This window comes from Chrysoperla carnea, chromosome 4 (assembly GCF_905475395.1).
Source record: "Chrysoperla carnea chromosome 4, inChrCarn1.1, whole genome shotgun sequence".
In the NCBI taxonomy this organism is placed as follows: domain Eukaryota; kingdom Metazoa; phylum Arthropoda; class Insecta; order Neuroptera; family Chrysopidae; genus Chrysoperla; species Chrysoperla carnea.
Genome location: NC_058340.1, coordinates 53,315,286 through 53,328,375, shown reverse-complemented (window position 1 = coordinate 53,328,375; position 13,090 = coordinate 53,315,286). Strand labels below are relative to the sequence as shown.

The window sequence follows — 13,090 nt, the reverse complement described above, 5'->3', positions numbered from 1 at the left end:
CATAAACGCGTTATATATACAATCTAAGGAATTTTTTATAATTCAAATTTGTGCGTACAATTTAATCTTACTGAATTCTAACAACAGAGACACATACATCAGTTTCCGGCGTTATTGAACAGAGACTCTCGTAAGAGTCCATGTAATTTTGCATAATTTTAATTAATTTTATAGGAACTATAATCTTTTAAATAAATAGTAGTTAACTGTGATCTTCGATACCGCTATACTACCTTAAAGTTTGTTTTTTTTTTCATTAGTGCTATTAATAATGAGAAAATACAGGTAAATTATTTTCAGAAAATAAATAAAATAATCCACTAAATTATTTGATACGGCCTATTTTAAACATAATCCATATTAGATTTACGACTCGTAACTCTAAAATGAATTATGTATAGAAAAAATACGCTTTTTATCAAAGAAATTTAATAAATAATCTATAATGTATCCTATTTACGACCAAAATCGTTAATATATTTTTGTGTGATACGTGTCAAGAATTTGAATAAGAATTAAACAAATTTCATTTTGTTGAATAGATAAATAGTCGATAAAAATTATGAATAAAATTAAAAAAATGCATAGCAATATGTAATTACAAAAATCATTAAAATGTAAACAAAATCATGAAAATGTCACAAAATGTATGATTTCAAAGCCAGCTCGCTGGAGGCTGTGATTTCCATAGTAAGATACTCCATGATGCCACTTTTCAAAAAAAAATCTCACAGGGTCTTTTTTTAAATTTTTACGAAGGCTGAAAACATGCCAAGTAACAAAGACAGGCTATTTAACTGTGTGTGAACAAAATTAACTGATACATCCCAGAATAAAAGTGTACCTTTTGACTTTAACTAGAACAGGAAAACCTTACACTCCTCAATCATGAGTGGCACGCAGACCTTATAAATTGAAGTATTATTATTCGAAACTCTTACTGACGGATGCAGTAGGTAAAAGATTTCGCAGATTTTTATATAAATTGAGTATAATCATCTCCTAATCAAAAGGTCTGTAAGGAAAGATTTTTTTCGTTTGCCCAACTTGTCCTAAAATACGCCACTGATTCATTCAATTGTTTTAAATTAAATTAAAAAAATTCATACACATTTTTAAAATTTGTATATTTGCAATCTTATTACCGTGGAAATCAGATTGCTCTAAGGAAAAAACAATTAAAACGTGGCTAAACTTGATAAGAAACAGATAATTTTCAGTGCCTAATATTTGAAAAGACGTAAATTAATACTTTAATTTGTTACGTTTTATATTCCCAAGATTGTTACCGATTTGTTATAAATTTTATGGTTGGATTCTTATTATGATAAAAAAGTTATAAATAAAATTACATCATTTATTGTTATTGATTTCTTTTTGATTATAATTTAAATTCAGCCAAATTTACATAAATAGTCAAAGTTTGAATCACAGAGATAATACCATAGAGCTGTATAGACATAGGAAACGCGAAATATGTGAAGTCTTGATCGCAGTGAGAGAAAGATAGAAAGAGGCAAAAATTGTACGGTATAAAAGAGACGAATAGAGGGATTATTATTCTCTATTATATATTCTCTCTCTGATGCGATTAACCGTTTGGTGGCGGCTTTGCAGCTCAATGATATTACCCCTATGGTTTGAATAATGTGTAAGTTAAGTAGAATCAGTATTGTTATTATTGAATAGATTTCAGTTAAGAGGTATTTTTTAATTTAATGACTGAAATATCAATAATTTGTAAAGCTTAAGGAAATTGTAATTGATATAAATATTAAAGATAAACAGAAATGGATATAAATTTATAAATTAATAAAATTGAATTTTTTACTAGTTAGTTTTTTTTTTAATTTTTATTAAACCCATACACAGCGTGTCGATCGAATTGGTAATTAGAAATTGAACCCTAGCAATTTTTGAGGTTTCATAATTTCAAATTTTCCTATTCGAAAACATTCACCACGGAAAATCGAACCCAAAACATAATTTGGCAGATCTCATATTTTTTAATTCGTTTACCATTGGTCTCTTATTTTCCTTAATCTACTGCATTTTAAAGAGATGAAAACTTTGATAAACTTTGAAACGAATTGATAAAAATGCTTTAAAAAATCTTGTGTGTTTATCAATTAATTGATATTTCAAATGAAAATATTCAGAAAATAAAAACGACTTACCAGTATTTAATTCTTCTTCAGTAGCTTCATCTTTGAGCGGCTTATCATGCAATCGTAAATACACCTCAATAGCGCATTTTGCGGCACGGAAATAAAACGGATGTCCACGTAGAACATCTTCTAAACGTAATAACCCCACGTATGATCTCAATGTCATTTTTCGCATACAATATGTATGGAAATCGAATTGATCTTCAATAATTTCCGAAAAATGCTAAAAACAAAATAATAAGATATAAAAATCATACTAAACCAATATTAAATTATTATGTTTAAACACACGTTAGAGTAATTTTCGGAATGTGTAAATATACATCCTAGAAAATCTAGAAAAAAAATCCTAGAAAATCGAACAATCAATTCGCATTGGCTGTTATTCGCTCGGTGCATGATTTTTATTTCAGGAAGTTTACATCCAGTTCTATTTGAATTTCCCGCAAATGAGAGCCGCAGCCAATCAAAAGTAGGTACATTGCTTCCCCCCTGAGTGATACACCCCCCTCGTCTAAAGTAAAACTTTATACTATAGTAGACATAACTATACCGTAATTTTCTTTGCATCTCTTTCTAATATTGGAACATGAATTTCATCGAATGCGCACTCTATATATTTAATCTCTTTGGTAACAACAGCCTTCTTTAACTCCAAAGTTATCCATTGGAACCGCTAGCGACGGCCTGATTGTTATTTGTTATGGACAACCGCTCCAATCGCATAGACGCAAAAGAACGTGTTTTGAAAATATTTATTACACTAGCGTGTGAAAAGTCAAAATTTAGATTATCTTGCAACTAAAATCAAAATAGCTGAATCAGCTAAGCTGATATCTAAAATTTGACGCCGTACTAATTTTAAGTAGGGTTCAATCAACAAAATCAGTGAATCCCTTGCAATATGCTCAGTGGCACCAGAATTTGCTTGTTTTTTGAAATTTGAATCAATGCAATGAATGATTTTCAAAATAAAATTAGTTCAATTTTTCATCATTTGTTATAAAAAGCGATGGCATCTATATTTGATTTTAGTTGCGAATTATTTATTTAGAATACAATATATATTTACTCTATCAATTTCATGACATTTTTTTAATGCATCGCCCCATTTTTCAAGTCGTTGATATGCTTGAGCACATTCTGTTTGGAACCACATACATTGCATTTCATTTAAATTTTCCATTGCTGATACACCTTCACGTGTAAATTTTGCACATGTTTCTTCAGCTTCTTTTATTAGATTTGCTCGTAACATGTATTTCGCACACTTAGAATTTATATATCGATCTGCTGTGTCTAATGATTGTCCTTCATCCAACCATTTGTATGCTTCTGTTACATTTCCAGCATGCTAAAATAGAAAATTATAAATTATCTTGAGTAATTCAGTCTTCTTCCAAAACTATCATCACTGGCTCTTTAAATAGAAGATCACCCGAAAGTTTTTTAAGAAAAATTTTTAATTAATAAAACCTTTAACTACTTTACTCAACAATGTTTTTACTTTATTAATTAAATTCAATAATGTCCACATTTCCTTAATTATTGGGTTTTGTACAAAAGTATATAAGGCACATCGAGTCACGAGCCACCCCGTACATGTATAGATAGTGTCACGTTGAAGACAAGTATACAGTATAAAGTATGACGAAACTGGAAGGTTTTCAAAAGGCTCTATTTACTAGAGTTATACTCCGATTGATTTGAAACTGTGGGAAAATAATCTTGATCTAATGTACTATTTGATAAAAATAAATAAATCTTGTAATTAACTTACCTTATAAATTCTTCCTTTGGTAACGAATAATTCAATTAAGGTAGGTGTATGATCAATAGCAGCATCGATATATTCCAATGATTTTTGAGTTTGCTGTAGATGATCGTAATGCTGTGCCAAATAATAGTATGTCCATAAAAGTGCTGATGCTGGCTCTTTACCATCTGCATCCGATTTACAAAATTTACCAACATCTTTTAACGCATCTACATATTGCAAACACAAACTCTCAATAATTTGAACTTTTTTCTTATCATTGTACAATGAACGTAAATCGACAAATAATGGTGGTACACCTTTGTGTAAACCTTTTCGTAAATATTCATCAACAAATTTCTTAAAGTCATCCCCACTAGCTATATTTAATGGAAGTCTTCTTGGTGGCATTGCCCTTGGATACTTATTTTGATATTCTAAAAATAATTTAATTTGATCTGCAGCTGTAGTTAATTGTTTCGCTTCAATTAGTTTGTGATAATAAAGTGTGTTTTCGGGATTACGACGTATTAATGCATTATATATAATAACAGCTTCTTCAAATTTTTTTAATTTTAAATGTAGTTCACCATAAATTTCGTTCACTGCTAATTTATCTAAAATGCTATCTTCGTTTTTCTCCAAATGAGCTAATGCACTTTCTAATTTTCCTGATTCTTGGATTACCATATTTTGATATAATAATAATTCGCTATGTTCGTAATCGTCTGATCCTTTCTGCAAAATTAAAAAACAATAAATTTTAGAAAAACATTACTGAAAAACTAACAGAATCAGACTGATATGGGTACAGGGCTATTCTGACGTTAAAGGGAATGAAGCAACGGACTCGTTGGCACGAGAGGAATGAATACAAGCCGAACTCGATTACTGAGGCTTTGTGCAGGGTATGCGACAGGCCAAACTGTGTATAATCACAGCTAGGCCATTCAACCGTGCTAGCTTGAAACTTAGTGTCGATTGAATTATCACCTTCATAACATTGGGATCTCTGATTAAACCTCCATACAGGTTATTTGCACCTGCAGAAATCTGGAAGAGATTCCGGCGGAGAAGATATGGGTTTTCTGCGTAGCGTCTGGCCTCGACAGAATCTTATAGCTTCATCTGATTAAAATAGCATCTTTTACCCGAAGACGTCTCATCTTCGGATGACAGGTTGTCCTCAAAGAGGGTACAGAGGACTCTTGGTCTAGGTGCTAGAGACCTATTTGCGGTACCCTCCTATGTTTTATTATTTTATTACAGGAAAACTGATGTTCTGAAACGCTCTACGCTTATAAGCCAGTAATCCTGACAGTGAAAATTGACCAAATAAATGTTGTTTTTGCCAAAACGTATTCTCGATTAATTAAATCATATTTTTGAATGCAGTAATCGTGTTAGCGCAAACAAAATCGATTTGATCAAAATATTACTTGGGCTGTGTTTTGAACTTGCATTTCTTGTGTCGCTTTCTGCTTTTACTATTTCTTCTTAAAGATAACAATAAATTCTCGTTAAATAAGATCCTAGTTGTCTGGAGATCGGCCCCTTTCTTTACTAAACGCTCATTTTAAAAACATTTAAGTCCAATAAATAAATTTTAAGTGAATTAGAATTAGGTTCGTGTAGGTTTAAGAAGTTGAAATATTAAAGAAAATTAAATTGTAAATACTAAGACGTGACTCGATTGATCAATTTTTCAACTAAAAATAGTACCTATAATTCAATGTAAATACTTTTTGTTTTTGTTTACTTTTAATCATGCATACGATATTTATTTACTTTAATCAAGAATGTAGCTTTAAAATTATGCAAAATTTATTTTAAAATTACTAACGAATACTTATTGAATTCAATAACTTTTAATCGTTTTTGGCGATGGTAATTTTTTTTTTCTTACAACGAAATACCATAGAATCGATTTTTTTTTCACGGGTTTTTTTTTAGGCGCAGAGTCATCTTATTTATATTCCTGGGACCCTTTTAGTGATTCAAAACATGTTATGTCCAGCTATAACATAGTAGGTAGCTTCATTTGTATGAGCATGAAACTATTTTCATCCGGGATAATTATAAAAACCGGCATTTATTTTACGGTAACCACAAATTACAATTAATGATTATCCATTTATCAGTTTTTATATTCCAATAAGGTAATTTAATAACAAATGAAAAATCAATTTGCCCGTCACATATATTGCATCAATTTTCGGGATAGTTATTCGAATTGAACAATGTGGTAGCCATGAAATTGATATTTCCCGCATAAAAATGTTCATTAAAAGACAATTTTAATGAAACCTTATACGAAGTTAAATTCGGATATTATACAATTGTTTTGGCCAGTAACACGACCTAGGAACTTTTAAGTTCATGGTTCACAAAATTAGTAAAACCCGTGAAACCGGACAGTTTTTATAAAAAAACATTCTTTTTTAAATAAATCTTAGTTATTTAAATATAAAGAGTAAAGCTACATACTTGAAGAATAAATAAAAAATATGACTTAATTATCCAGTCAAATTAGTCCATAAAATATAAGTAAGGTTACAAAAATTCCCATAGAGCTAAAAATTGGTATGAATGTTCAGAATACTATTATAAATGAATTGTGAAAAGTCCCCATCAATCCCACTTGTGCAAAAAATTTTATTGAGGGGGGAAGTTTGCAAAAATAGGCTTTTCGCGTTTTTCAGCAAAACGATGAGTTTCACAGCAAAAATTATAGATAATCCGATTTTCTACCAAAAGTGTCTCCTCTTTCGTAATACATTTTTGAACCGTTATACGAGTAAAAATATGAGGACTTATTTTTGATGAACCAGCTTCTTCTTCTTGGCGCTGTCTTTCCAGAGCATCAATGCTACTCTTTCGAGTATAATTTTTTCGACACTGCACATGAATTTTTACAGATGTCTGGTCTTACAGGTACTCCCAAAATTCACCACCTCTTTCAATACTTACGACTAACAGTATTTTGTGGAGTATGAGACCTTTGAAACGAGGCAGGTATACGAGCTTCACCACGCTGACAATTAAATGGAAGACAGATGTTACTCAGGCCATGCTACTAAATAAAAATAGGGACGGAGTTCTTGACGTTGATTTCTAATTCTAAAAATTTTATAGCTTGTATGTATACGATATAGGGACTCATATTTTTACTCGTAAAACGGTTCAACAAATAAAATAATTTTTCAATTCTTTGTACCGCTATATCACGAAAATGGCAGGACTTATGACAAAAGGTGTAGAGCCACATTTTGTAGAAAATTGAATGATCTACAATTTTTGTCTCAATTATTTTTGCTGTTAAACTCATCGTTTTGCTGAAAAACGCGAAAAACCTATTTTTGCAAACTTCCCCCCTCAGTAAAAATTTTCCACAATTCATTGATTGATGGGGACTTTTCACAATTTATTTATAATAGTATTCTGAACATTCATACCAATTTTTAGTTTTATGGGAATTTTTGTAACCTTACTTATATTTTATGGACTAATTTGACTGGATAAACATGTTAGGCGAAAAATCGCTAATTTTTATTCACTTTTTAATTTTTTTTTTCTTACAAACTACACGAACAGAAAATTTTTAATTTATTATTAAACCCCGCACAAACACATGTATTAATTTTTATATTTGCAACACCAACTAAAATTTTTTCAAAATTAAATTCCAAAATAGAACACTATTACAAAAAAGCTCATATTACACACAATTATTTAAAACGTATAAATTTTTAAGCACTAATTGTTTTAAAAACATTTTATATAAAAAGCCAACATTTGAATAATATTTACAAACTAATTAGAATATAAATTATCACTTACAGGTTGATTATTTAAGAAAGTATGCAATATACTTAAAGCGGTTTCATAATCTTTTAATAAGTGATACGACATTGCAAAACCAATCCATGATGCTCGTTGTGTAGGTCTTAACATAAATAATTGATAGCGAGTATCCTATAAAAAAAAAAAGTTCAATCATCATTACTTAAATTCTAAAAACATTTACTTATTGAAATAAAAAATTTTTACCTTATAACCTTCCATGTCCCTCATTTGAATTTGTAAAAGAGATAAATCTCTTAAAATTTGTATATTGTCTTTTTCCCATTTTAACGCATTTCTATAACATTTAATAGCTTCATCGTACTTTTTATCTGATCGTTGAAGAAGCCCGTAAACATGCCAACATACATGAGATTTTAAGTCATTTCTCAAACCTCGACGTACATATTCATATGCCTCTTCTTTTCTACCAAGACAATTTAATGTCAATCCTTTCATCGCCAGCGTTTCTAAAAAGATATTCGATTGTATATTAAACATAAAATAACTGTTTACAATAATAATAATACAAAATTTACCTCCATGTTCGGCGTATTTTGGATTTGACAAGATTTGTTTTGCAAACTTCAACCCATTCTTATACAGTTTATGTTCATAACACCGCTGCAAAAATTAATTAAACACATTGAATTCATTATGAATATGAGTCACCAAAATTAATAATTATCGTATTTATTATACATTTTAATAAAGCTGACTTGCATTTAGAACGAATATCCAACTGAAAAGTGTATACATAACATAAAATACATACCAAAATTCTTTTAAAGAGGGCATTTTCTTTTGGAGGTAAAGGGTTACTTGATGGCATTTTCTCGAGAAAGTATGATTTTTTTAAAATATATTAATTGTAAAAAAAAAAAACACCAATTATTTTACTTAACCCAAACCTCGTGGCCACAAACCAAGAAGTCGATTGCGGTCACGTGACCAAATGCGGCTTTCAATCGGTATAGTAGGGATGTGGTATTTAATTTCAATTCTGAAGGATGTCGCCTCTATAACCAGATTATTATTTTCTGTCTGCATATTCCTCGGTTCTTGATTATTAATATCCTTTTTGAATTTAATAATCAATTTATAGATTATCATAAAATAAAATAAAAACTTCGTAGGAATTTACGACTGTGTTAAAAATTTATATAATAATATTATTTAAAAAATTGATGATTTTCTCTTTTAAAAATATCATTTATGTATTTGAACTTGTTTTATTTGAGACTAATTACAGACAATATTCGCTTTAATTAATGAGCAATTATTACTTCGCGAAAATCGGGAATTCAATCGGGAAAAAAACTCAAAAATTGTCACATTGATTTCTAAAACCGATATCACATTCTAGCAGTAATTCAGAATTCGGCAACCCGGATTGCACAGATAAAAGGTTTACGTAGCCAGGTGCCGAGACATGAAAATTTTTAATATTAAAAGTAAATCGTTTAAGAATTTACGGTCGGTTTCATAATAAAGAACCCTACAAAAAAAGATAAAACAAGTGAAAACAAACAATTGACTGAGTTAATTTTTGAAATACTATGTATAGACAATTTTGATTATGCAATCGTTTGTTTTTTCTTGTCATGTAAGTAAACAGAGATAGCCAGCTATACATATATGTCACACACACATGACTGTTATGTTTTTGTATATACTATACAATGTTCGAACCTAATTTGCGCCCTCACAAGTAACCAGTGATGATTTCGAAAAAATGTTTCAAGCAAAAGTTGTTTATTTTTTTTTTTTTTATAAGGAACATTTCTTACATTTAAACTTTTTTCTATCTCTAACGGTTTACAAGATAGAATTCCTAATTGACCTATGTTGCTCATTTACGAACTTGATCTCACTTTTTACGTCCCGGGTACGCTACAAAAATCAACTTGATATCTTTTTTCGTTTTTGAGTGATCGTGTCGTCAGACAGACAGACAATCGGAAATGGACTAATTTGGTGATTTTATGTACACCTATACCAAAATTTTGTTCATAAGATCAAAATTTTTAAGCGTTACAAACTTGGGGCTAAACTTCTGACAAAACATAGAAACAAATGACAAATAACCATACGTTTGCGAGCTATTCTACCTCTAGGCTCCATGTATTCTCCTTTCAATTTGCTATATTTCACGATATAAAAACGATTTCCTCTCCAAAAATCGTACAACGTTCCATATACAGTGTGGTCATTTCAAAAGTATCCTCCCTTAATAACTCTTGGTCTGATGTTTTATTGTTTTGAGTAAAAACACGTCGATTTAGATATCGAGGAGAAGTTCAAAAATGGTACCTAAAGAATTATAGGTACCCTAACTTTGAAATTCCAGATGGTATCCCCTCCCTTGTTTTATCTCATTCAAAAGGGCATAAAATTTACCACCCTTAACAGCTCTTGACCTGATGTGATTATTGTTTTGAGAGGAAAGTTCAAATATGGTACTTAGAGAATTTTAGGTTAATATTAGGAATACAGCATTATATGTTAATTATACTGTGAATTGAACAATCTTCCGATTTCGACATCTCGAAAAACTTTACTTCTCGTCATAATTTTCGAGTAATTTAACAATCTATAATCAGACTTTATCACCAGAGAAACAGCAAACGCCATAATATGCAATACCATAGTTGGTAACTTTGAAATTTTCTTTTCCAAGCTTCCGATTTTTCAAGATATAAATTATTTCGAAAAACTATCCATCAATTTGCCTTACATCAATATTGAAACTTGGTAGTATAACAGTTGCTGAAGCTAGTTAAAAAAATATTCAAACAAATATTTTCTGGATACTGCAAATTTTTTAAAAGGAAAGGTTTCGGATTTAAAAAAAAAAATATTTCAACAATAATAATTTTTATTTCGTAAACATATGTACACATTGTTTTTTGAAGAATAAGTTTAATTTAAAAGCTTAAAAATATTTTTTCACACACCATTGCATTTTTCTTTTATTTTTTATTTTTTTGTTTGTTTATAGTAGTAATAATAATAACATAAAATTCACAAAATATGATAAATAAGATTAACAATACAAATATCAAAACAGTATAATTTTGGACGTACTAACTTGTTTATTTTATTATGAATAAATTTTATTAACTCGTATTTTATAATAAATAAGGCTATATTTTATTAACAATATAGTTTTTCATGCCAATATGTTGTAGATTTTTTTTCGGTATTTCTAAGTGTAAATTTTTACATGTAATTAATTAACTTTTAGCATATTTAGTTTTTATAAAAATAAAAAATCTATCATAATTTAATTTATACATTTTTTAATTTATTGTTTTATATAGGAGGTTCGAAACTTTCGCATTAGAAGAGCAGAAAGTTATAAGCGATAAAATTATATCGCTTGTAATTTTGAGAATTTGTCAATTAATATTAGTATAATTGAAATTTTTATAAAATTATCAATTAATCTATATAATTTCTTAGTATTTTATCTCCATGTTTAATATTTATGAAGACATTTACAATCATTGTTCAAAATACAAAGTTTAAGATTTTGTTTAACTTTGATCTTTGTAAATATTAAACTTAGATAAAAATAATGCTAAGAAGGTAAATAATGCAGCCAATTTTAAGAAATTCCCAAAATTACAAATCATAATTAACGAAAATCTATTTCGTTAAAAGTACATCGGTTTCAAAAACTGCAAAGGAAATTTCTTAGAATTTTATCATCTACATCACACTCTGCTTTACTAATGAGATAGTTTTGCTACCCCTTCCTACCCCGATTTAAAAGATACTCGCTTCATTCAAGCCAAAACTTAAAAAAAATATTTCCCCAGAGCGTATTTAGATAGTCGACGGATCAAACAAAATTTTTATTAAAAAAATTTCGTATCACATTACATTCATTTTTTATCACATTAGATTATTTTTTATAATAACATGATTTTATTGGTATAAATGAAAACTTTAATTAGGTCATCACCAAATTTAGTAAAAAATAAACTTGATTTGTTCATTTAATTTACAGTCAAATGCTTTTAGTTGTCCGAAACGTAAAATAATTAATATTTAATAATTCAGAAGTTCGTTAAAGAGAATTTAAAAACAACTCTCGCATCAGAAGTCCAGACCTCTAGGATGCATGCCAAGCATGCATTTAGTCAATTCGGTCATAAGAGCTCTAGGCACATAAAATAACTTATCGATTTTTTATTTTTGTTTATTAGTTAACATTAACTTATTTTATTTTTATTTGTGTTTGTTTACTAAACTCTTGTATTCAAAAGTTGACTTTCTCGTTCCAATAAAATTTGTTTCTTAATCATCAACAAATTTTGATTTTAAATAAGTGCTACATTTATAGCAGTTCGGTAGGTACTGAAAATCCAGCAAAAACCCATTTACATTATTAGAAAAACTGTTGCAAAAGGCATTAAATGATTGCACCCATCTCCATGGAATGAATGATATACATTTGGTTGAACATTTCTGACACAATTAGAAATTTCTAATAATTGTTTTAAATAGTGCACTCAAATACTGCAAAATATGCACTTTTCTTCGATAATAAAAAACGTAAAAATTAATTAAATACATGTAAAGATATTTTATTAATCATTGCTGATTTTTTCATAAAGCTTATGTTTTATGAAAGTAAAATTTGAAAAACCTGAATACTCATTTTATTTTATTTAACCTATTTTTTTTTTTTTTTTTTAACATCTACAAATATTTGAACTTTTTTTTTTTTTAAATTGTATTCTTTTGTTTTTAATTAATTAAATATAAATAGTATGGAGTAGTAGAGATAATTTTGTTTTAAAGCTTACATAAATTTTATTGGAATGTGTTTTGTTTTGTTCTTTTATTAAAGTATGTTTGTTTATTTGTTTTGTATTATTAGCAGATAAAAATTTATTCATTAGGATTATTAAATTTAAATAAATCGTTAGGAATTGCAATTGTAAATTTTGAGATTCCATGAAAAATAATATAAAAATTTAATGAATGAAAACATTAATAATATTTTAAAAGTAAATTTAAATTTTGATAATAGGTAATGTTTGCAGCGCAAGAAATGCAATTTTTCTGTGATCTGGTATCAACACTATTTGTCTCCAATTTCTCCTATCAAGTATCTATCGATAATTTTCTAATTTTAATGCCTTTTCTTAGAAATATCTGCATTGTCGAAGCTTTTTAAAGTTGTATCGTATACTTCTAATTTGCTAAATAATTATGAGTTATAAACATATTTGGTTTTTACCAGAAATATATAAAGGGACTTGATTGTCGGAGACAAGCAACCTGGAAGAACAAGCGTTTCCGAATATTT

The 13,090-nt window shown here is 28.7% G+C and overlaps 1 protein-coding gene across 1 annotated transcript in view; it reads right to left on the bottom strand.

Annotated features, from left to right (window-relative positions):
• LOC123298078 (N-alpha-acetyltransferase 15, NatA auxiliary subunit) overlaps positions 1–8,715 on the bottom strand; it is a 103,053-nt gene extending 94,338 nt beyond the window's left edge. Inside the window, exons 1-7 of the mRNA XM_044879980.1 lie at positions 8,543–8,715; positions 8,307–8,391; positions 7,975–8,237; positions 7,765–7,899; positions 3,949–4,662; positions 3,241–3,522; positions 2,178–2,391 (exon numbers count right to left, since the gene is read on the bottom strand). Coding sequence (XP_044735915.1) covers positions 2,178–2,391; positions 3,241–3,522; positions 3,949–4,662; positions 7,765–7,899; positions 7,975–8,237; positions 8,307–8,391; positions 8,543–8,599 — 1,750 coding nt within the window. The 5' untranslated portion in view covers positions 8,600–8,715. The remainder of the gene's footprint in view (positions 1–2,177; positions 2,392–3,240; positions 3,523–3,948; positions 4,663–7,764; positions 7,900–7,974; positions 8,238–8,306; positions 8,392–8,542) is intronic.
• Positions 8,716–13,090: the final 4,375 nt, after the last annotated feature.